The sequence below is a fragment of the Colius striatus genome, chromosome Z, assembly GCF_028858725.1.
Source record: "Colius striatus isolate bColStr4 chromosome Z, bColStr4.1.hap1, whole genome shotgun sequence".
Classification (NCBI taxonomy): Eukaryota; Metazoa; Chordata; class Aves; order Coliiformes; family Coliidae; genus Colius; species Colius striatus.
In genome coordinates this window covers 5,723,998-5,748,677 of record NC_084790.1, presented here as the reverse complement: position 1 = coordinate 5,748,677, position 24,680 = coordinate 5,723,998, and the positions used below count along the sequence as shown (strand labels likewise).

At 46.7% G+C, this 24,680-nt stretch overlaps 1 protein-coding gene across 19 annotated transcripts in view; it reads left to right on the top strand.

Annotated features, from left to right (window-relative positions):
• FAM117A (family with sequence similarity 117 member A) overlaps positions 1 to 24,680 on the top strand; it is a 33,632-nt gene that overhangs the window by 2,619 nt on the left and 6,333 nt on the right. For 6 of the 19 annotated variants that reach the window (XM_062019216.1, XM_062019215.1, XM_062019229.1 and 3 more), the window contains exons 3-5: positions 1,404 to 1,528; positions 2,017 to 2,237; positions 21,855 to 22,021. In XM_062019216.1, coding sequence (XP_061875200.1) covers positions 2,108 to 2,237; positions 21,855 to 22,021 — 297 coding nt within the window. In that variant the 5' untranslated portion in view covers positions 1,404 to 1,528; positions 2,017 to 2,107. The other 13 variants (XM_062019223.1, XM_062019222.1, XM_062019226.1 and 10 more) reach the window with 13 other exon arrangements.

Genomic DNA, 24,680 nt, shown 5'->3' with positions numbered 1-24,680 from the left:
CGGTTCCCCGTGCCATCAATTGAAATGGTAATGCAAACTTTTCAAGTCCTCTGTGCGCTGTGAACACTGGAATTGATGTAACTAGAGTATCCACTGTATCTAGGGGAAGGGGACAATGAGACGGGAAGATGGCCTTAGGCTTGCTAAACTGTCTCATGCTTTCAAAAGGGCAACAATCAGATTACATTATCACCACAGTGGAGCTTGCAAAAACCTTTTCTTATGTGTGTATCTGGCAGTGGAACAGATGGCAAGCATTGAACTTAATGTCAGCTCAAAATCCAGCAAGAACCTAGGAGGTTTATGGCAGAAGTAAAAAGCTATTATTTCATTAATTTGTACATGAAGATGTGTACAGTCCTTGGCCATGTGCCGGTAGTTGGAACTGGAGATGCTCCAGCCCTGGGAGTTGTTAGAGTTGAAACTGCAGCTCTCTTGTAGGGATAAATCCAAAGGGCCGTGAAACACTAGAGGCTGCGAGTGCTGGCCATGTTGGCATCCCCAGGGGATATAAGTGCTTGAAACCTCTTCTTCATTCAGTGCAAGCCACCCAAATTGTGAATCAGCATTGGAAGAGAGGGATTTCTTCAGGCTGCAAATCAGGTATAGCTTCTGCTTGCAAGGATCTCAACTGGGAGTCAGCTCCCTTTAATAAAGTTCTTAAGACAGATTTTTGCAGTCTCTTAACTCTGCCAGCATTTTCCAAGTAGGAAATCAGGAACGTCCTGATACTACACCAGAAGAAAATTTAGCAAGTGCTTGATAGCTTGAAATTTCATGCTAAATCACACAAAAATGACTTTTTTGTTTTTAAATCTTTGATTATTGAATATACGTAAGTGCCAGAGTGCCACTGATGTCAGCAGAGTTAGCTATGTGAAATCTCTTGACCTGCAAGGTCTCACCGAGTCTCTTGAAATCAGCAAGTATCTCTTACTAAATCTTGGAAAATACAGCAATTAAAAGGGAATTTTAACCAAAACCGATCTCCATAAGCAGGTACAAACATCAATAGATTGAAATTAGGTTTAAAACTCTAATCTCCTGCTTTAGTTCCCATTTGCTCTGGAGATGTGGCATTGAGTGAGCTGTCTGTGGGACCTTAATATAACCATCAGTTACTTTGGCAATTATATAAAGTAAGCTTGCTTATGTAGGAATTGTTATGAAGCAGAATAAATGCCTGTAAAGTACTTCAGGTTTTTCAGTTACTAAGTGCTTTATGAATGTTAAAGCATTCACTGTAATTGCTTTGTGTGTTATTTGTTACCATGGGCTTCCTGCAGGGCTACTTTAGCCACTTAAGCATTCTTTAAAGCAAGTGAGAACACCACTATATAATGAAAATGCACAGTAAAAAATATTTGAAGTGCTATACTTGAATAAATCTTGCTTGCTTGTAGGTGTCATCTCAGCCCAACTCTGGGAGCTAGCCTTACAGATAATGATAGAGTGCTGCACGTAACCATTGTTACACAGATATGAAGATCCACAGCAGCGGCTTCTTGTACTTCAACGTCTTCAGAAGGTGAGTAGAGGTGTCTCCCCTCTAGTTTGAGTTCCAGCTTAATGTTTTTAAGTGCTTGGAGTTTAGGTGTGGTAGGTCTAGTCAATAGAGCAGCATCAGGGAACCTTGTGACCCCAGCTTCAAGAATTTCTGATCCAATTTGATGCATCTGACCTGATCAGAGTGGGTCACTGTTTCTTACAACAGCCCTTCTCTTATAGAATATAAGAGCTGGCTGGATTTCCAGCCAAGGCCTGCGCAACCTGATCTGCTTTGGCCTGGCTCTAAGCAGGGGCTGGAGCCTCTATTCTGACTGTTGCTAGCTGAGGAGCTTGAACTTGGTTCTTAACAAAGTACAGCCAGTGATGTGCAAACAGGTTAAATGCAAGTATGTGTATAGAAGTGGTAGAAGGTGGAAAGTGTAAGGCAAGAATTTATTGTGGTAGAAAATCTGCTTTGGGCCCTGGGCTGGGGCCTGTGGATTCTCAAATGTTTACTTCTGTTTACAGCTGAAGAGGCCTTGGTGCACTTCAGAAGCAACCTCAACAGCAACAGTCGTATTTAATTCACATAATCATAGTGCTGAAGCTAATGTAACCTATGGGATTTATTTGCATAGTATTTTTTACTTTTAACTTAAAAAAAAATACTCAGCTTCTCTTGGCCATCAGGAAGACGCCAGTTTTGAGAGGACGTGTTTGCAGACAGTTCAGCAAACAGCTGAGGGAAGGTGGGTTTATTTTTTTTCTAAGCCTGAAGCTGGTTTAGATCTGAATGGATAGAGACTTGTATAAATAGTCACAGCAACTGTTTGTGGAGAATTGTGACCAGGTAGTATGCGTTGAGCTGAGAGTCTTGGGGAGCACAAGTAGCTGTAGATGGATAGGGGTGTTTCAGTACACTTGAACAGAATCCATGCACTCGCTCTTTCTCTGGCATGCAGACAGCTCTGTCTTCTGGCATCAAGACCAAGGTCAATGTAGTTGGTCTTATGGTTTGTTTTTTAGTGTTTTCATTGTAATGGAAAAAACATCCAGTCTGAATTTTGCTGAAAGCAAAAGTTTTTCACTTAGTTACAGCTGAATATAGCCACGCTTCCTGGTTCGTTCCCTCCCCTTGGTCTCATAGTATAACCTAATTATTAAATATTCACAATAAAGGTACTTTTTGCCTTGTCAGGACTAAAGTCTATTGATGGGCCAGGTATTTTTATGCCATCCTTGTCCTGTTCCTCACAAAACAGGTTATGTTTTGGATTCTCTTGTCTGCTTTTATATTTGTAATCTGCTCCTTTAATACATTCCTTCCAGTCTAGGCAGTGCTCTCCAACTGCCTAGCACTGATGTTAATGCCTTACTTCCTAATCAATCAAGTCTGCTGCATGCTTCCTTAAAGCAAAACTCTCTTCGTGTTGCTCAGCCCAGTGGCACAAACTTTCACTGATGTAAGAAATGTTTGTCACCAAAGACAACACTGATGTGGGAAGTGAAGGTGAAACTTTATCCTGTTTGGCATTTCTAAATCCATCTGTGGGCAGTTTTGTCATAAAACTGACTGTGGTGGGCAGCTAGCCACAGACTTTGTAGCTCAGTTTCCATCTGACTGGAATATCTTGATTGAAATAAGAACTTTGGGGATATTAAGAAGAGGTCATATGTGAGTGTAGTAAGGGCAGAATCCGCCTTTGCTTGACCCACTAGATGGAGTGGTCCCTAATCACCGTATTATGTGCCTCAGGTAGTGGAGGTAGAGGGATAATTTCAGATGTGCTTACTGTTCAGATCCAAGGTGAAAGTGGGAAGCAGATAACAGAGAAACCAAATGTCACCCCAAACTAAAGGATGACATGTGCTTGGAGGCTGAGCTAAAGGTCAAGAAGATAAGCAGCCTTAAGACAAAGAGAATTGTAGTAAGACCAGGTGGAAGCCAGAACCAGAGCTAGGCAAAATGTTGCCAAGAGCAACAGACTACTACTACCATTTTTGTACATGGAGTGACACCATTGCCAGGATGGACTGGTTTACTCCGATACCAAATATGCATCAGTTTGACTTCTCATTTTAGGCAGGTTTATCTTTCCCTGAGGTTTCTAGGAGCCTAATTAGCTTGGTGCCTTAACAGTGAGGGAGCCAGAGAAACACCGAACTGAGTTCAGATTGGCAGTACAGAATGGATGGAGAATGGGAGGATGTATCTGGAGGAAGCAGAGCACAAGATGGGAGCAGTAGCTTTCACACCAGTCTGCATTGTATGACCATCTTTTATACCTCTAATTAGGAAAAAAAACATACTGTCTTACTTGGAGAAATTTGTCAGAGAAGTAAAGATGGGAGTGAGTGATGTTACTGCTCCCTCGGGGCTCATGTCCTGTTAAAAGGGCGCTGCTATGAAATGGCTGTTCCTAGGATAAGGTTTCTGTGCCAGCTGGAACTGCAGATTTCCTTTGAAACTCCTGTTTTTGTAATTATTCATGGCCCAAAAAAAAAGTTTCTTCCCATATGAACTTCTGGCTCGCTGAGCCCAGAGGTGAGCCAAGTAGGTTATTTTCTTCAGCGTCTGCATTTTTTCCTAATTACATTGTACCAGTTGTTGCCACACAGTTTTATTTACCTGTGCTTCCAAGTCCATAAGTTCTTCAAAACTTCAGCAGCACTTCTTGGGGAGCTTGTGTCTACAGGGGAATCATATACTTGTGCTCGATACAGCCCTTTAAGTAAACCTTTTTTTCCTGTATCACATTTCTAACACTTTCTAATCTAATTTGGTTTCAGGAGATGGAAAGGTAATGCTGTGTGACAGGGCTGCCATGCTTTGCCAGACAATAGCTGACAGGTGAACTAGAACTTCAATTGCTGACACTCTTCTGTGCAAACAGAGGAACCGTAGGTTTGCCTGTCCTAAAATCATAAAGCTTCCATTCTCCTGAGCAAGCTGCTGTCCCTTACTGGGGAATGTTTGACATCTAATTCAGCTGTGTTATTCTGGGAAATCTTACCAAGTCTCTGATATTGGCTGACTCCTGAATCCATGGGCATGGGAGGAGACACAAGATCATCTCTTGGGATAAGTGGGATCTAGCAGCATAGTTCAGAAGTCCTGGTGTCCCCTAGATGTGCTGCTGCAGGTTACCCTTGTTTGTCACTTTATACAGCGAAATGACAGCTCCTGCATAGATGTGAGGCCTGGCACAAAGAGGGGGATTATCCTGAATGGCATCAGCGTGAACGGTGGTATGAAAGAAAACTGGAAATTGTGTATGCAGACTACTGCAAGTGTATGATGAAAGGATCCCAAAGAAGATAATGAACTTCACCCCTGCTGTGTCTGTTTTCTAGCAGGAGAAGATTGCAGGGTCACAGCAGTGGGATGATCAGACAGCTCTTGTAGTCGGTAAAAGAAACCCAGGCAGCAGTGGAGGATGCTGCAGCAGCAGGTATGAGATACTTTATTGTAGAAGTAGTTTTGAGACCCTTGCCTGTTTTGAATTGGTTTGTTGGTGTTTGATGTGCTGTCCTTGAGCTCCTGTGTTCATTTACATGCTCTATTATGATGTTGGCAGTGCTGGATATCAGTGATTACTTCAAGTACACTTTTTCTTTCTAGTGTATGATTTATAGTATTAGGAGAGGCCTCCAGCCTTTCCATGACTTAGTGAAAATGATCCATTTCATAATGTCTCCTTATTCCTCATAGGGCTTGTACTCTGTTACCAAAACTCCCACTGTTTTCACTGCAGGCATGACCACTGTGAAATAGCTTGGCTGGTCTGGTGAATAATCTGTTAGTCTCTTTTAATAAACTGCAGTTTTATTTGTCTTACTGCTCTTTAGAGCTTTTCATCTCAAAACATTTGAGTGCAGAAGCTGTCCAGTAGCGAAATGCAGCTATCTCTTGTGGGGATAGTGAGAGGTAGACTGAGAGGCATTTTACTCCACAGTTTACAGTGAGAGGAATTTTGTTCAGGGACAATGAGGGAAAGCTTAGCCCTGTATGCTGAATATGACCCTTTGATCTTTCACGTTCATGCTCAGCTGATCAGGACTTTGAATCTAAGCTCTTGTCTCCCTCCTACCCACAGCAAGCAGCCAGAAATATAATCTCATTTGGGACTTGAGCGTTGGACCAGAATGGCAGGGCTGCAGTGGCATCTGTTCAGCCTCCCAGGTTTCCTGTTTGCCTGCCACTTCCTTACGTGCCACTAGCATAAAGCTAGAGAGTGTGGGCTGCAGGTCCGGGATGTGTAGTGAGGTGTACTCAGAGGGGTCCAATGGGGAAGAGAAGGCCAGGCCTGTTTATGCCAAAAATATTTTCCTATATGCCTGTAAATAGGGAATGGCAGGGCTGTTGTGTGAAAAGGCCACTTTATGGTACACACACACACACAATAGCTCGGTCCATGGCCATGAGATGCATCTGGTAGCTCCGAAGCTTTGTGGTGTTTGCAAACCATGATGAAATTACTTTCTGCAGCTCTGAAAACAGAATAGTTAACTGGTGGTGTGGCAGGTCAGGCCTCTCCCTCTGTGCAAGGAGTGGTGGCTACAGAAACAAGCTGCAGAAGCACTGGGAACCAGCAAGCGGGGTATGATAAGAAGTTGTATCCTTGACCTGCAGCCCTTGAGCAGTTGTAGAAGATTGTGTTACTTCTGCCACTGTGCATCAATAGGAACTTTAATTACAGGGAGTCACCTGTGTTGCTTAGGCTAGAGTGTAGCCTGCAGGAATGGAAGAACTTTATAACAGCCTGTGGTGCATTTGCGGGGGAAGGATACAGAGAGGCCTGGTCTTGTTACAGATAAACTTGTCTGGCTGACAATGTGCAGCTCATCTGAGCTAGAATGGTTGTAGCCTTTTGATAGGTAACAGCTGGTGCTTTCTTGCCTCTATTATTTGACCAAAATGTGGGGTTTTAAACCCTCATGGATGCATTTAGTGAAGGCAAAATTTGAGCTTCAGACAGAGTTGTGCTTAGCTTAGTGGTGCTGAACTACTTCATTTTTTGTTTTCAGTGTTCCTTGCTGTATTTATAGCACAGAGTGAGAACAGAGGCACAGCTGTGTGACCTGTCTATGCTAAAACAAAACAGCACAAAGGAGCAAATATTTTTAGTTTGTTCCAGCTGTGGGTATTGAGTTCAAATCACAGTGCCTTAAAAAGACAGTGTGGCAGAGAAACTGAAAGGTGAATTTGAATTTCTAGGTTGGAAGGACTGACTCTGAAGGGTTCCTAGAAAAGGTGAGCTATCAGTGAAGAAACAATATAGTCAAAACTCTTGAATTTGGCATTTATAACTACCCCTCCTGTTTCTTTGCTAATAGCTGTTGTGGGCCTTGGGAAGGAAATATTTTTCCAGAAGAGTGTCTTTGGCTTGAAGAAATGTCTGTGTATAGAGCAGCAAGGAGGTCTGAAAGATGAGAATGGTATGGTTTTACCTTGTTGCTGCAGTGGGAGCAGGATTAGGAGAAACTGTTAGGACAGACACTTGAGGGCCCGTCTTTAGTTTGAAACTTAATTTTAGGTTGTAAGATGAACAAAGAAATACTTGAACTGTGTTCTGGTGAATGCTGCTAACTCTCAGAAATGCCCCCTAATGACTGCTGTTCTGGAATGTTCCCCTACCCTTAGGGCAGTCCTGAGCAGAGATCATTGTGCCTCACTGTGTGAAGGGGTTTCCACCTTATCAGAGATCTCACAGCATTCCTGGCTAAAAGAGATAGGGATGATTAGTTTGATGGGTGGCATTTGGTTTGTTGACTAAGATCTAATAACCAAAACTGTGGTTTCTGTCTCATCTTTGCTACCATGAAGAGGTACATTCTGTCCCTTCAAGTAACTGCAGTACTGCACTATACACCAGCTCTTCCCCCACAGGGTTTTTCTGGAAGCAAAAAGACAGCACTGTCTAGTTTCCCATATGTTGCCTGATTATATGCAAATGGCAAAAAATGGTCTTGAGAGCAGAGATACAGGAAGGAGATGGGGAGTGCTGCTCTGCTGCGATAGCCACTGGGGGAGAGCAACTGTCTGCTGCTGTCACAACCTCCTCTCCAGAGAGGCTGGCACAAAGCCTGGGCTGCTTAGCCACCTCGTGCCTTTCTCGATCTCCTTATCTATCTGTGCCACAGCTTCTGGGGCTTGTGGGGGAGATAGATCAGCCACACCCTTCTCACTGGGCTGATGCTTCCTTTCCATAAACCCACAGAGCTGTGTTCTCTGCAGGCAGAACATGGACCGGGGCCTGTAGCAGGGAGAGTCTGCCTGTAAGTTTGGTAGAGTTGTGGTGAGTAGAGACAGTGAAACTCCAATGGCAGGACAAGGGGCAATGGGTACAAGCTGGAGCATAAGAGGTTCCAAAGAAACATGAGGAAAAACTTCTTCCCTGTTGAGGTGAGGGAGCACTGGAACAGGCTGCCCAGATAAGCTGTGGAGTCTCCTCTGGAGACATTCAAAACCCACCTAGACGAGTTCCTGTGTGACCTACTCTGGGTGGTCCTGTTCTGACAGAGGGATATGCTAGATGGTCTTTAGAGGTTCCTTCCAACCCTTTAAGATTGTTCTGTGAAACAATGGCTTTGATTTGAGGACTAGCTAGAGTGAAAATATAGAGACAAGGAAAAAAAGCCTTGGTGTTGTAGGGTCTGTACCATAAATTAAACATGATATAAGGCTTAAATTGAAACTGTGGTCAGAAACTATATCTGAGGATGGTCAGAGGCTGGGGAATGACCAGCTGCAGCAGAGAGCCCTGATGTTGGGAAAGACCTTCCCCTGAGCCTGACAGCTATGAGAGTGCAGGGTTCAGCAGAGGTGAGGCCACTTGGAGGAACTCCCTGCTTTGAAGGAGTCTGGGGGACAGATTCTGAAGGGCTTAGTGCTGGGGCAGAGCTCTGTCTATAGCACGTGTGGCTTCAGCTTTGCCTCCTGTAAACTCCTTGGCACTCTGAATCCTGAGCTTTGAGTGTTTTACTCCTGAGGCCATGTTCCCCACATCCTCCCTTCAGGGGCTGTAAGCAGCAGTCAGTTCCTGCAGGTGAGCTGAGACTGGTGGTGGTGGAAGGAATGGAAGCTTCTTGAATGTGTGAGCTCAGCAAAACGTGCTGAGTCAAAAGCTTGTGGTGGTGGGAAAGAGGGAACCAAGGGAGGAGGGTCCTCACCCGCCTCCTATTGCAGCTGGATGGGAGACCCTGGAGCTGAGCGCACGGCTTTTTTTAAGCTTTCTGCTTCTTTCTGCCCTTTTCTTTCACTTCTGCCTCCAGCGTAGCCTCCGCCGCGGGGGGAAACCCGGCTCACCCCCACCCCGGTGCTTGTGAAGGCCCGAGGCTGCCGGCCCTTGCGCTTCACGGGAGGAGGCGGGCGGGCGCGCAGCGGGTGGAGCCCCCCGCCAGGTGAAAGAGAAAGCGGGCCCGCCCGCGTGAGCCAGCGCCGTCAGCGCCGGGCGCAGAACACAAACATTGCCGGGCGGCTCTGGTTGGGCGTCACAGGGAAGGGGCGGGCCGCGGCAGGCTGCCTGTGATTGGTTGTGTCGCCGCTACGGGGCGGGATCGAGAGCGCGGCTGGAGCACAGCCGCTCTCTGTGATTGGCTCTGGAGCGGAGGATGACGCCTGTTAAAGCTGTCCGCGTTTCTGGTTGGCTGCCGTTGCAGCGCGTGCGGGGGAGGAGCTCGGCAAGAGCTCTGATTGGCTGCCATGAAGGAGGGCGGGCCGCTGCGCTGCGGCTGGCCAACGATCGCAGGGTTCCTGTCGCCGCCCCCGCCCCCGGGGCGCTGATAAGCGGCGTTGGCGGCGGCGAGGACTCAGAGCAGCGGCATCCCGGGCATGGCGGGTTTTGGCTGCGGGTCTTGTGGCCGCGGTGGCCCGGGGGGGCTGCAGCCGCTTCGCGCCACCGTTCCCTTTCAGCTCCAGCAGCGCCGCGGAGACGGGGGCCGGGCAGGTAATGGCGAGAGGAGGCGGGCTCCGCCGGCGCGCAGCCGGCTCTGTGGGGAGCCAACGTATGCCCCGCAGACAGACCCGGGGTGCCGCTCCGCCTGTTCCCAGAGGTCCCTCCCGGGGTTCGGAGCCGGCCAGGCCCAGTGTGATCCGCCCCACCGAGGGAGCACCTCAGGGCCCGGCAGCTGAGAGGGGCCGATGAGGAGCTATGGTCGCTCCCTGCATCGGAGAGTCCCGGTGCTGTACGCACCGACAGCTCGTGTCCCGCCCGGAGCCACGGGGCCAGCGTCAGGGTTAGCGAAAACATCCCTGTGCTCTGGAGGCTCCTCGTGAGGGGTGCTGCGTGCGTGGAAGTGAAAGAGAAAGAGAACCGAGGGCAGAGAAGTAGGGAGAGCAAATTGGGGGTGGGGGAGACATGACAAGACAGAGAAAGTCCAGCCGCAGCCTCGAAGCAGCTGAGCCACGCAGAATGCTGCCCGTGGGCTGTGGTCACCCAGACAGGGGGTGAGTAGATCTCTCTCCTGGCAGACGGGACATGGCGCTGCTGCTGGTCTCCTGTGACAGGCAGTTGCCTGTTGATAGGTGGTATCACACACAAAAACAGTCTCTGTATTTCGTGCAGCTCATTGCACCTGATAACTAAGCAATAATTTGATCTGCGCTGATGGCAGTTTTTTTCCTGACAGTGTTGCTGAGATTTTTCTAACCACTTCAGGAACGATTCTTTAAATATAACTTTTTGATGACCTAATAATAGTCTTTGGCTTTTCTTTATGTATGTATTACTTTTGGCAGTTCATGGGACTGCTTTGGGATGTTGGGTTCTTGTTTGACTGTTCATAATCTCAATAAGTATTAAAATAGCACTGGAATGCTTTTTGGGTTAAATGTAAGATTGAACAGATGTCTGGAACAGAGAGAAATGTTTATCAAGCTTTGGGCCAGCAGATCCTGGTGGCTAATTCAGGGTGCTGCTTCCCTGCAACACAGTGGCTACTTTAACCAACTCTGCAGGACAATGCTGCACTCCATCAAAGAGTTAACAGCCCTTCCTGAAGCCTCCTGCACTTCAGTGCTTGAGACTTACCTTCTTTCCTCCCACCGGCAGGTTTGATGTTGATCGGGGGAAGCTATTAAAAAGCTTTTTGCTCAATTTACTCTTGCAAGAAGTTAATGAAATAAATTCTTTTTGAGTACTAATCTCTCCTTTTCTCCAGGGTATGCTGCAGGTGAAGTTACTGTGAATAGGGCAATTACTTAGTAGTAGATTTTGGGAAGAAAACAAAGCAAGTGTCAAAGAAGGAGAGACAGCTGCCTGTGATCTCTTGGGTGTGTTGGAGCTCTGTACTACTCTGGAGTGTGGTGGACACCATGCAGCTTTCTGAGGGCAAAACAGCACGAGCTCCACTGACAGGAACCAGAATTGCTGGTCTTCATTTCTTCCTGGCTCTGTGCCTCACCGTGCAGGCTCTAGGAGTCTGATTTTTTTCCTGTTGATCATAGTAATTTCATCTGCAGTTTTGGAAGTGTTGAAATTTCCATTGCTCTGTCTCTCAGCTCTTCATAAGCTTGACTTTGCTCCCTGTGTGTGTGGGAGCCATAGCAGTAAACTGACAGGGTTTAACTGAAAGCTGGCATCCTGATGATTCATCCTCTTACCACTTCTGCTCCTACCTTTTGGAGCTCAGCATGGAAACCCGTTGCTTTAGCACCTCTTTCCCCCTTTGCCTCTGCCACCTTTTTGAATTGCTCTGGAGCTGTATGGTGGCTGGCAGCTGGGGATCTCTGTGGTTCTGCCCTGGGGTTTTAGAAGAGGTGGAGGGTGATCTTTGGGCTGATCCCGCAGCTGCTCTGATAATAGAGGATCCTATTGAGATGAGGAGCAGCTGCTGAGTGTCTCAAAGGGCTTCTGTTAAAATGAAGAGCCAAAGCTAGGGCTGCCAGGAAGGAGGCCTAAGAATATTTTAAAAGGACTTGATTTGCAGTTTACAAATACAAGATGTTAGGACTTCTGGTGATGAATCTGATCATTTGGGTCAGTGTCTTTTTAAAATTCCTTATATCTTCGGAGATGTGGCTTTTGGTGGTGCAGCAGGTAACATGTTAATGCTTGATCCTCTTCAGGTGCAGGCCAGACCCATCCCTGCTGCATTGGTTTGTGCCAGGTTTGGCTTGAGAGTGGCTGCAGCATCTGAGGTCTGCAGGTGCTACAGCACTGATGAGGTTATGCTTCTCTGGGCTGGGATGAGCCTTGAAGTTTAAATTAGTTAACAGCAGTGTGCCTGCTGTTTGTGGTGTCAGTTGTTTCCTCCAAAGCCCACACAGAAGCAAGTGCTGGTCAGAGAGTTTCCACACGTGCATCTGGACTTCAACCTCCCTGAAACTCACACCATGGCACTCGCAAGTCCTCTCCCTGGCTGTGGCCTCAGTCCTCACCAATCATTGCAGGTCTGAAGCCTGATTTTCTCAAGCGAGACACTGATAAATCTGTGTTTCTCTTCCTCAGAAATATGCCAGTTATTGAAACTGCAGATGGAATTTAAATTTGTGACCTCACTGGCAAACAAAACATTTTGTGAGCAGGAACAGTAACCTATGAACAGGTTAGTGGTTGGACTTGATGATCTTGAAGGTCTTTTCCCACTAAAATTATTCTGTAATTCTGTGATTCTAAATCTTTGTCCCTCTTTTTGTCAGAATGATGGTAGAAAAAAGTAGGATTGTTTAAATTGCAGCTGGAATTTGAATTTGTGGCCCTACTGGTGAACATGATGTTTTGTGAACAGGAACGAGTGAGTAGTCTGAGGCATCTAAACTGGCTCATGCACAGAGAGGGAGAAGGTGGAATGTATTGGAAAAGCAAGGTCATGTCCTGTGTTGCTAGCTGAGCAGGCTCCTTCAGCAAATCAGGAAATGTGCAAGGGGTACGATGGGATGAAGAGCTGCACTGGGAGTCACCAGCTGCTCTTCTGGATAGTGTCAGTGGATTTCTAGGGGTGAGAAGGGTAACTGCCTGACACTCTTCTGATGCTGCCTGTTGATCAGTGCTGGCATGGCTCAGGGGAGGAACAAGGGTGCAGGTCTCTGCCTGTAAACCTGTGTGACTGATGTAGGGGTTTCATGAATGGCTTTGACAAGACTCATACAGTTCATGTAGTTCACGTTGACCCTCGGAAATCAAAGTTGTACTGATAGTCTTCACCAGAATTCAGAGAAATTTGGCAGGTTCACCAGCACTACCACTACAACCCCAGAATTATGTGGTGCCTTTCAGGAAGTTACTATTGGCAGAGCTGTCTTATCCAGGAGTGTTTTTGCTACTTGCCTGATTTTCAGGTGTCCAGTTGTTTTTGCTGTGGGGATCCTGTTAGAGGGACTGAGTAGACTGCTAAATATCTTTACTTGATATCTGAGTTAAACTCGTGCCAGGTGTGTGTTAAGAGCAGACAAGTGGGACACTACTTGTAGGCAATACTGCCTGAGTGTATATTAACAAAATAAAGATGTTTCTATAGGAATAAAAATCATAGAATCATAGACTGGTAGGGTTGAAAGGGACCTTTAGAGATCATGTAGTCCAACCCCTCTGCAGAAGCAGGTCAACGTAGATCAGGTTGCATAGGAACATGTCCTGGCAGGTCCCATTTAAAAGTGCCATGAGATTGCTGCCTATGTGATAGGGGCACAGCAGAGCTGTTAATGGTGTCCATCTCTGTTTCTTTCCTTTGCTGCAGGTATCACAGGGGTACCCCCACCTCAGTTTTACTATTGAGTATGGTAAGTGCTTCAGGCTTTACTGTGTTTGCTTTAGTAGTTGATATCTGATGGGGTTTTGTTTCCTGTGAGATAGGTATAAAGGCTTTTGTTACTGAAATAGTGCTGCAGATGTTCAGGTTGCCTGCTCTTGAGTTTTCTTTTATGCTGTTCAACACCTGCAGTTTTTCAAGGGGTGCTTAAGCAAATGAACAAAGGACACCCAGGTTCATGATGCTTGTATCCTGTACCCAACTTGAAAGTGGGAAAATGGATCTTGGAGGAGTATCACAGTAGAAGCAGCAGCTCAGTTGGTATTAAAACTCCAAAAGAGAAACAAAAGCCCTCCAGCAGCAATGCAGAGTACTGTCATGGGAAAATTGAGCTGCTGCACTGCAAACAGCTGTTTTGACAAGCTTTGCATTTCCAGACTTTGGGATTTATCATTAAGTAATTCTACCTTTGCCTTTAGGGTTCTGCTGAGGGATAAGCAGGCTGATGGAATTAAAGGGTTAAGCACAGGTGGGGAGCTGTAATGGGTAAAAATAGTCATGTAGGGACTGGTTGAGGGATGGGAAAAATCTTGAAGATGTCCTGATGTTGTGAGTAGCCAGGAAGAATCTTGCATTTATCCCATGGAATCAAATGAGGCTTCATGCAAAAGGCAGCTGAAGACAATGTGAGGCTGGGATTTAGGGGAAAAACATGGCAAGGGGCTTTGTTTAATGTAGAACTCGTTTCTTCGCACATGGTAATCAGAGTCCATTCATGGCATCCAAGTCCTCAGCTGATAGAGATCATACCTTCTGTCTAAACTTGCTGCTCCCAGTTTGTTAGCCTCTGGATACGGGTGTGGGAAAGGGGAAACAAAGGACACAACTATAACTAATCTTGACTTGTGTTGACATTCTGTGAGTGAAACAAGTTTTTCCCTTCATTAAAGTACTGGAGATGACATTTAAGAACAAACTTGCAGGGGGAAGGGATGGGACTGTGCAGTTGGTTCGATCTGTCCCTTGTATACCAGAATGCTCCAGAGGAACTAGGAAGCTAGTTGCTTACCCTGGATGTATTTTTGTTTGTGAACCTTCTTTTCAGCTAGGGCTGAAACGCAATTGCATGGACCATAGCAAAGTTTTTAACATTTCTTGAGTGAGCAAAGAACTGAAGGAACCTAGGCACCTATCTGTGCAAATAAGCAGCAGTTCTGTTGCAGATGCATGGTAAATGTTTTACTGTCTGGCTGAGTGGTGCAAAAGAAAAACCAAGTACTTGGCCTAACACTGTGAGAGAAGTAATATCAAGCAGCAAGCTGCAATGAGTTCTCTTCATGCAGAGCTGGGGTGTTGAAATACTGCACAAGTGGCAGTGTTGACTACACCAAGCTGATCTTGGCACTTCCCTTGTGGCTCCTGCAGTTTGAGATGACAGTACTGATTTAGCGGGGTCCTCGGTTGTACAAGAGCTCCAAGAAAGACGAGGAGTGTTGAGCTTGTAATAATATTCCCTCTTGGAATTTATATTAAAACAGGCCTCTTTGCATTAAAAATGAAGCTTGTGGTGCTGCCATTTAAACCACCTGATAATGCAGGGTTGGCTGTACAGGAAATGAGGAAAATATCAAAGGAGGTTCTGTGGTTAGTCCATTCTTTGAAAATAATGGGAAATAATTGTTTCCATGCTTGCCTGGAACCTGCTGCATGACTCTGGGCAAGCTGCTTCTCCTCCTTGTGCCTTAGTTTCTCACAGCTTGTGTGCTATCCTCTCAGGCTGGAAGCATGGAGAAGCAGGAATAGCATTGTGTGTGGTTCCTGGCATGCTTGAGCCAGTGCCTGCAGCTGTGGTGTATAGAACACTGCTGTGCTGGTGCTGGTCAGGCGGGTCCTGACATTGAGCTAATGGGAACTTTGGTGTCCAGCATCCGACTTAAAAAAGTCACTAGGAAGGTAAGCAGAAGGTATAGCAGATGCTGTGATATTTAGTTTTTTATTTCATTGCTGAAAAGTTGGTTTAGTAGCTTCATGTTGCATTCTCCGGGCAGATGGCCTAACTGCAGCCAGCCATGACTGTGAGGATGGGGTGAGGGCTTATTGTAAAGTGGTGTTGTGATTTATGTAGTTATATGTATACAAAGGACAGGAAAACATCTTCTTCATTGTTTTTTACCTTGTCTGTAACTGTAGGAAATACCAAGGATGTTGTCTTCTGGCTTTGTTTTACTTTGTTTTATCTGTACTGGAAGATCTCCAAGGGCTTGCTCTCATCTTGAGAGTAAGAACACTGCATTTTGCAGTGATCTCGATTACTAGATGCTTATTGGGAATTAGGTAGGGCTGATTTTTTTAAAAAGGGAAAAAAACCTTCAAACCCACAGCTCTCTTCATTGCTTGGGTTTCACTTTTCTTGTGTGAGTGACATGGATTATTTTAGTAATCCCGTAGTTGTCTATATTCTCCAGGATCAGAGTGAAGAAGTCCTAAAGATCTAATATTTGAATAATTTTTGTCTTGTTTCTAAGCCACTCTCAGTGCTCATGAGAGGCTGCATGTCCATCTGTTTTCTTGTTTTTCCTACTTCTGACCTACATTTCAGAGCATAAAGCCAGTCCAGACACACCCCTGGCTTGTATCAGTGACAGAGATGGGCCCTTGAAGATCCCACCAAAGTGGTGCCTTGCATCAGGCTACAGTTAGGAAATGTGCACTTCAACCAAAGACACTGAGGATGTTGAAATTCTTCAGATTGTTTTAGCATCTGAAAAAAAAAAAAAAAGCTTTGAAAGAATTAAGTTAAAGGTGAGGAGTTCATCTCTGTTCCTCCATCCACTGGGTGTTCAGCCTCAGCCCTTGAGCCCTGTTGGAGGGAGCTGCTGTTCAACAACGTCTGCATTGAAAAAACAACAAAAAAAAGGACAACTTGAACTGACGTCGTCCCCTGTTAATTTCCTTCAATGATATCCACATATGCTGTATCCTTTGGGCAACTCTCTCCAGCTGCACTTAGCGCAGCTTGTAACCAAGGGAGAGATTACAAAGCCTGGAATGTCTTCCCTTGTGCTCCCAGGGCCAGTTGTGAAGCCCTGGAGGCTGGTTCAGCAAAGCCTGTGAGGCAGGTCTTTGGGCTGTATCTGATGGGAATCCTTGGATCCTCTTAGCCCTTGGATGTTTTGCTTTCCTGATGCTCCCTCGATGGGTTGCTCTTTTCTATGTCAGTCAAGTGCTGAAGCAGAGGAAGGCTCTTGCACGGTTTCTGAGGGCTGTGCTTTGGGAACAGCGTGTACTTTTTTGGGTGTCTTCGGCTGCATGCATCCAGTTTGAGCAAGTTGTGAGGAGCAGGGTGGTTTAACCACAGCTTCTGCCTCTTCTCCGGAAGGTGCAATGAATTTCAGTGCTCTGAGGGTTTTGCATTTCTGTGTTAATGTTTACTGAAACAAGAAAAGAGCTATGAAATCGCATCCTGGCATGGGTGGGAATTTCCCTTCAGTTGTAAGTCTTTAAAAACAAAGGGATTATAATTTTAGACTACCAAGAGAGATGCAGAATACTTCCTTTGCAGAGGCTTGAGGTGAGAAGACATGGTGCCAGCAGTTACTGCTATGGACATGTTAACTTCGCAGGAGCAGCTGAGGGCTGTGTGTATCATTAGCTTTTAATCTGTCTATAAATTCTAGGTTCATTCTCCTCTTTGAAGCCCCCTGACATTCAAATTGTTCCTTTCTCTACCCACACATATCAATTGCAACTCTTTTGTCTTACTTCATCCTCATTGCATTACTACAGAGCATAGCTTTCCTTTCTTGCTTTTGGGTTAAAGTGAGATTTTTCTTTTCCTAGAAGATGCAAACTGTGTCCAGCCTTCAGAGGTTGCTTGTAGTTGTCCTGCTGCCTGTCTTGTACAGGAGACCTTCTCTACATCCCTACGTGCCATCATTTTCTGGTGGGGTTTCTGTAGAGGATGCTAAATCAGTGTGTGTTCATAGCCTCACTTGTCTTTTGGTACCTTAAGGAAGCATGTTCTAGCAGGCTCCTCTGGATCTTCTACTTCATTTCTGGTTAAAGCTTGAGATCTTCCCCTTGTCTCTGCCACCTGAAAAGACCCATCTGTAGCTCTCTGTGCGAGGAGGATGTTCTTTTTCTCACCGGCTTCTGTGAACTTTAAGCCCAGAACCTCTCCAGCTCTTGGTGTTGCTTTCACTCCTGTCTTGGTACCTATCTCTGCCCGTGCTGTAAGTTCTGTGAGAGGGTTCTGTTTTCTAACACCTTTGCAGATTTCTGTAGCGTGCTAAGCACAGAATTTTAGATTTCATTAAGAACAAGTAAAACTGCCTGTTCACCTCCGTTCAGGTTTTCTGGGAGTCCCAGAGGAAAAGTGGTTATTCTTTGCATAATCTTGCATTGCTTTCAGATTGTGGGCTAGATGAAGGTCCTCCCTGGGCGGGCTGTTGCAGAAGCAGCATGCAACAGCAACACCTTGGTGTGCCACAGGAAGTGCCTGGTCTGACTGCCGTGGTTACCAGCATGGTTTCTTAAATCTTCCCTTTTCCCCTTTTGTTGTGAATGCAGAGAGAGTGCAGTAAAGGCTCAGTGCTGGGAAAAAGCCATTCTGTCCCTGCAGAGGTTCTTAGTTTTTGCTGTGTTAAAGATTGAGACTGTGCAAAAATGAGTGGTTCTGTTGAATTTCCTTAGGGCAGCAGTCAGGACACACATTTTCATTTATCTACTCTTATCTGGAAAAAACAAAATAGAACCAAGGGTATGTTTCTGAAGCTTACTTGCAGCTAAGAGTTTTTTGTCTTGTTTGGAAACTCCCTCTCAGGTAACTCGATTCACCATGGTGAAACTGCAGAAAAACTGAAATAAGATTTAAACGGTTTCTATTGAAGCTTCAGGTTTGATCTTGTATTTCACCAGCACGTCCATCCTCTGCACTGGAAGTGCCCAGTTCATGTGGGTTTGGTCCTCAAAGGAGATAAGTTTTCTGATCAAGTACCATCTTGCAGAGTGAGGTTGGATGAAGTATGATTCCCTGACATGACTTGTGGATTGTGCTTTGTAATGTCTCTGGAAATCTGTGTGTCTCCCGTCCCATTGCATTTTAAACCAAGAATAGAAGGGAAGACACTGGTTTTCTTACTGTGGGCCTACAAGCTCTGAGTGATACTCTGGCCAAGGCCTGTTCTATGCCAAAGCTGCAGGCTGGAGCTGTAACTTGTTAAGTAGTACAAGGTGACCATAAAGTGTCATGCTCTGGCATGGTAAGATGGCATATTTCCTTTCTGACTTGGGGCCTCCTGCCCCGGTAACCATCACAGCAATGCCAGTATTATGTCCCCACTGCTTGTGCCACCTGAACCATATCCAAGTAGCTGTTGTGCAAAGGAATGTTTTGTACAGAGTTCTCACAGCTAGACTGTCTGGAGAGGTGTTAAAGATGAAGGAAGCGGTGCTGGGGTGCAGCAGGGAACACTGATAGACACCCAGCAGCCTGGTTTGGAGTGACTTATTGGAAAGACACTTCTGCATCACAGGGTCCTGCTGGGGTTTGACAGGCCCTTGAGAAATTCAACTCGGGGCATTGTTATCTCAGCCTTCACCCCCACCTCAGGAGCACTGCCTGAATAAAGTGATGTGTTCTGCAGAACACTAAAAGATGCAACTGTGGGAGGCTGATATAGAACTTCAATAATTAGCAGTAATTTATCACACTGGGATGGAAGATGTTTGCATAAGTTAAATGTCAGAGTTGCTTAGGTTCCAGCTCAGCTACAGGCTCCCTAACAGCTCTTGACAGCTTACAGCCCTTGCTTGAGCCAGTAAACTAAAAACTGCATCCAAAGCTGTTGGGTACACCTGGGCTGTACTGCACGCAGAGGGAGATGCCTGGCCTCAGCCCCTCCTTCCACCACCAACTTAACAGCTCTTGTGTTTAAAGATAGGTTATTATTTTATGCTTCATTGCTTTAAGATAGACCTTTGCAAGGGCATCTTCCAAAAAGGTCAGAGTCAGAACAGCATGCCCCTCAATTTCTAAATGTTCATTTGACATTAAAGGGTCAGTTTTGCCAGGGTGAAATCTGGAGAGGGAAGGAGGAAAATTTTACAGCTCTAAAGAAAGTAGTAATGGGAACTTCATTGTTGCTTGGCATTGCTTCTTGCTTCAGCTGTAAGTGTTCTTTATTGAAAAGTGCAAAGGTGATCCCGGAAATTTTGAAGTTTACTGAAGAGTTCATAGTATCACAGAATGGTGGGGGTTGGAAGAGACCTCTAGAGCTCATCCAGCCCAACCCCCTGATAAAGCAGGTTCCCCTCGATCAGGTCACAGAAGAATGTGTCCAGGTGGGTTTGGAAACCTCCACAGAAGGAGACTCCACACCCTCCATGGGCAGCCTGTGCCAGGTTCTGTCACATGAACAGCAAAGTTTTTCCTCATGTTCAGGTGGAGCGTCCTGTGTTGCACATTGTGTCTGTTATCCCTTGTCCTGTGACTGGGCACTGCAGAAGAAAGTGTTGCCCCATCAAATTCTATTTTCTCTTTTTAGATGAGAAGATTGTCTGGCCTAGAGAGAATGTTTAGGAAGCTCTGAGCTCCCTCATGTTGATGTGGTTGGGAAAGACTAGGGACACTGCAAATCTGTAGGACTCCAGTACTCAAAACTCTCTACTTCTAAACGCGTGCACCACACCAGTCGCTTAACTTGTGGCTGCACAAAAGCCTCAGGCGGCAGCTGGAGGCAACTAAATGGCTCCTGAAGATATGGTGACAGTTCTGTTATCTGCAGCAGCTCAGCTGTCACGTGGGAAGCACAAGCGCTGTGAGCTTGGGCCCGTGTCACCAAGGTTGGCCAGGTCTCTGCTGGTGGTTCAGCTGGCTGTGTTTGGCTGCACTAGCCTCTTGAAGGCTTGGAGCCTTCAAGACTTCAAGGTGACCCAGTCCCTCTGATACAATGGTTACATCCAAAGGGACCTCTTGGAGAGCTTTGTGGGGATGTGTGCTGTCACAGCCATGTGGGAGAGAGGCTGCTCTATTGTAGCACTTGGTTCTTCTGCCAGTAGCCTGGCTGGGAAGAGCAGAGAGGAAATGCCAGCTGAAGTCACATGTCCATGGAGGTACAAGTGCCACAGCTGGTGGGGTAATGAGGCACTGAAGAGGAAGCTGCAAACACTAATGCGTTTCTAAATGAGAGTGAGTGGTCACTACCTTACTGTCAGCTGTTGTGAGCAGGGAATGTGCCTGGACATCAGTTGGACCTGCACAATAAGCCATTAATCCAGTGTGGGCCTTGGGAAGGTGTGGTTGTCACACAGGCACTAGAGCTGCTCTCAACCTCACACATGGCTTCTTGTTCTGACCCTTTTCTCACCTAGATCTGCAGTTCCATTGCTCAGATGGTATTTTAGGTGATAAGAAGATGTATGTAGCAGGCCCTGTCCCTGGAACAGTCTCCTGTGAGCCTGTAGTGGCAATACAGGGGGATTTGGCAAGCCCATAGTGCTTAACAGCGTTAGCACTGGTTTTAGCAGGGTTAAATCACTGCCTGCCTGCCATGCCCTTGTTCTGGGGTGGAAGCAGAGAGTGTCTGTACACAAAGCACCTGGAGCAGAGTTCGGTTCCTGGCCTTAATATCTTGCCAGGAGGCCACAGGGCTGGTTCTAATGTGTGTGGTAATTTGCATGTCTAATCAAAATGCAATGCAAACAAATTTTCCTGCTGGCTTGAACTTGCCTTTTCCTTGCTGCTTACTTGGGTTTGGTGATAACAGCTTTTTTTCACTTGTAAGGATGACAATGGGGCTGCAGTAAAGGGCAGCAGTGCTGCCTGCCCGTGAGCCATACATGTATCACCTCAGGCTGGCCAGGATGCGAAGGAGGAGATGGTGAAGGGCGCAGCAAAGCCGCCTGCTGTGTGTCTCCCTTTCCTGCAACCTGCCAAGAGACACTTGACTCTGTCCTCGTGAGAGGATTACACTGGAGTCCATCATCACTAACACTCAGACTGACACTGAGCATATTTACAGAGCTTTGCTTCAAACCACGGTGTTTCTAGTGACTGTTCGGAAAGTCCTGCCTGAACAGGCTGTGTGGCTGGCTGGTGGAGGCTGGGCAGGCCCAGAGCTCTCCAGCAATGCAACTTGTAAGAAATACGGCCTTGGAGACAGTGTAGTGGGGGTTTTGTACAGTGCCCACGCAGAAGCAACATGGAAAGGCTGAGTATTTCACTCAGTTGGGTAGCAGCTCTGTTGACTTTGGCTGGAATGTCTAATCAATGCCTTTAAGCAACCATCTAAGGGCTGCAGTAAAGTCTCTGCTTCTGGAGAAGCAATCTCTTGGTGGTAAGTGTGAATATGGCTGTGCAGCAGGGTGGACAGGAAGGCAGATTGGGCAGTCTGTGCTCGAGCCTTAGCTGGACCACCTCACTGGAGTGGTGTTTCTGTTGCTGGCAGCTGAGCTGGAGCAGTTTCTAGCTGAAGCTGGGCAGAGCTGCGGCTGACCTGAGTGGCAGCTCGCTGGCCACGTCAGAAGGGCAGGACTCTGGTTTTCAAAAGTAAACAGTATGAGTGTTGATCCCCTTCTTGTCATCTTTGCAGTGGCCATGGGCTTGTTAGTTGTGACACTGTTGCTGAATCTTGGCTTTGGAAGTCTGATCTGATATTCTTCTCCCCCTTGTCCAGCCAGCTTTCCCTGTGCCGCTGCAGCTGAGAAGAGCTCCCGGCCGCGACCACCCCGTGTGCAGCGCACCTCCTCGCTGGACACCATCCTGGGCTCCTACCTCTTGGGACAGTGGCCGAGGGACACTGAAGGAGCTTCCACATCATGCATGAATGACAAAGCTACCCAGGTATAAACACTTGGAGTCTGGGCTAGGAGTCAGCTGCAGAGCTGTGTGACCAGTGAAGGCGTTAAATTTCCATCCATCCAGCTGCATCTTTCTAGGAAGGCTTTTTTTCCTTCACTTCTCAGCTTCAATTTGTTCCACTTCGGTGCAGTTAGTTTCCTTGGCCTTGTTTGGAGGCAGATGGCCTCTGGCTCCCTCTCCAGTGCTGGCTCAATGCTCCTTCTTTATCCTGGCCTGCAGTTTGGGGCCAAGTCCTTACATAAAGCTCGTGGACTGCATGCCATGGGCCGTGAGAAGTTGAAGGTGCTCCCACAGAAGGGCTTGCTAACATGGAGGGTGCAGCACTCTGCTGTAGGATGGAAAAGCTCCAGACCTCGAGGAACTCTTAGCAACCTGTAAATATTACTGTGTGGCAGCTAACAGTGCTGTCTATCTGCAGAGGTGAAAGAATTAGAAGGATAAGAGTATGGTTTGCTTGACAAGTCATTTGTTTAGTACAGTCAACCTCTGTTAACTTGCTGCTTGATCTTTGCTATTCAACAATTTATTACTGGGCTGTTTGCAGGAAATTCTCAATTGGATTCCAACTTCCATTGTCCTTTTCAAAGTATTCTTGCCTGCTTTTGTTTTGGCTCTAGTGCCCAAGAGGCTGCTGGGGGCAGAGGGCATGCTGGAGAGGAAGGGAAAGAATTTATCTGACTTGATTTCTGACTTGGGGAAGCACACTCTTCCTTTCTGTCTTCAGCAATGGTAGGAACACTTAACCCCCATTTTGGGGCTAAATAGCTTTTCTTGCATTTGGAGCTTTTGGGGAAAGGGTTGGAGAAGAGGAGACAACCTGTTCTGCCCAAGATGGCTGGTACCAGTCTATGCTGAGAATGGGCTGATGACTCCTAATGGACGGCTGTGCCGTGGGCTTTCGCCAGTGCCAGCAAGTGTCTTGCAAATGCTCATTTTACCTTGCAGCCTGCCTGCAGACTGAGCAGGGATCTTCCCATTTCACATACAAACCTCTGTGTACGCTGGATGCCTTCTCTGTTGAGAGCTGGGAGTAAAGTCCTTGGTTCTAGGCTGCCCAGTTGTGTTAAGAGTAACTTTTGGGGCTTTGCCACACCCTCCATCTTTTCAGGCTTCCTAGTTATAAGAGTTTGGACTTTCTCTGCTTGCCAGTACAGGTTTGCTTCCCTTCTGGTTCAGCTGCCAATCAGCTGTGGTGCAGAGCTCAGTAGATTTGCTGTCATAAGGTGGTTAAGGTAAACTGCAGGTGCTCGTGTGGGCGTGAGGATGGCAGCACCACACACGATTGGAGCTTGTGGCTTTATCTTGCTGTGCATTTTTTTAATCTCCTTTCTCTGAGGAAGCGGTTTTGCCACAGTTAGTACAAAAGGTTCTGTAATTTCCTTCTCCCCTGACAATCTGCCTGCGAGAGCGGGGCCGTGTGTGCACCCCTCAGTTTCAGGCCTCCCCATTGCAACCAGCGACTTTTCTTCCTTTTTAGGCCGTAGTTTTTGTGATCACCGGTGCAGTGCTCGGCACTCCCAGCAGCAGGCTGCAGTAGATGACTGCTCAGATGGGGCTGAAGAGGTTTCCAGTGGTGTGAGGAGGGTTTCTCTCACATCCTGGCTGGACTGTTCATAACATCTTCCCAAAGACTTGCTGCAGGATGGGCTGCAGTCATGTCTCCTACACCTTTGCCCCTTCTTCTCAGCTTTCTGCTGGGATAGAAAATGACACAACGCTTTGGGATAACAGCCAAATAACAATGTTCAAGCTGTTTAGGGGAGAGTTTCTGTGGTAGGAAGTGAGATCACATGTGCCTTGTGCTGAAGCCACAAGTTGGTATGTGTGATGGGGTTTCCTGTGGCAAAGGCCTGTTGACTCTGCTTGGCACAGTCTGGGAGTGGCACAGCCACAGCAGCCATGCTTGGACTGTACACATTTCTGCTCTCAAACCAAACGGAATGCCAAGCTGGAAAGGACTGTGCTGTGCAGTCTGCTGCTTACAGGCACTGCAAAGCAGAGACCTCAGCAACAAACGGGATGCAGTGAGCTCTGTGCAGTGGGGTGTGTCAACAGGAGTTTCATTCTCAGCCTGTTAAGTCAGGAGAGCATTGGATTTCTGCCTATAAATCACCTGTATGCCTTTACATAACAGAAACATGGTACCTCTCTTAAGAAACTTGCCTTGTTCCCATGGTTTGAATAGATTTTAAAACAGATTTTAAAAGAAGAAGCTTCTGTCATCCCAATGATTCAACAGATCTGTTTGAAACAGCTGCTGTTCCTGCAGCAGCCTCTGGGGAGATGAGCAAAGCTGCTTGGAGAGGAACTGTTCTCAGGCCCTTGCACCTTCTGGCAGCCTGTCACTGGGGATGGAAGCATCATCCAGGGCCTCCCACAGAAATGGCAGGCAGCAGTGACACGGGGCGAGTGATTTAAGAGGCACTGACATGTGATCTTGGGGAAAAAAATGAAAATTGGTCTTGAAAATTGTGTGTCTTGGGACTGTTAGGTCTTGGAGTCTCTACAGCCAGGGCTGAGTTCAGCAGGAAGGAAGTTCACACCCTTTGCTGATCAGATTAACGGTTCTTTCTGATTTCCATTGATATTCAAAATGTAGCTGCTGCTTGAAAAACAACTGAGTAAAGAGGTGCTGAGGCTG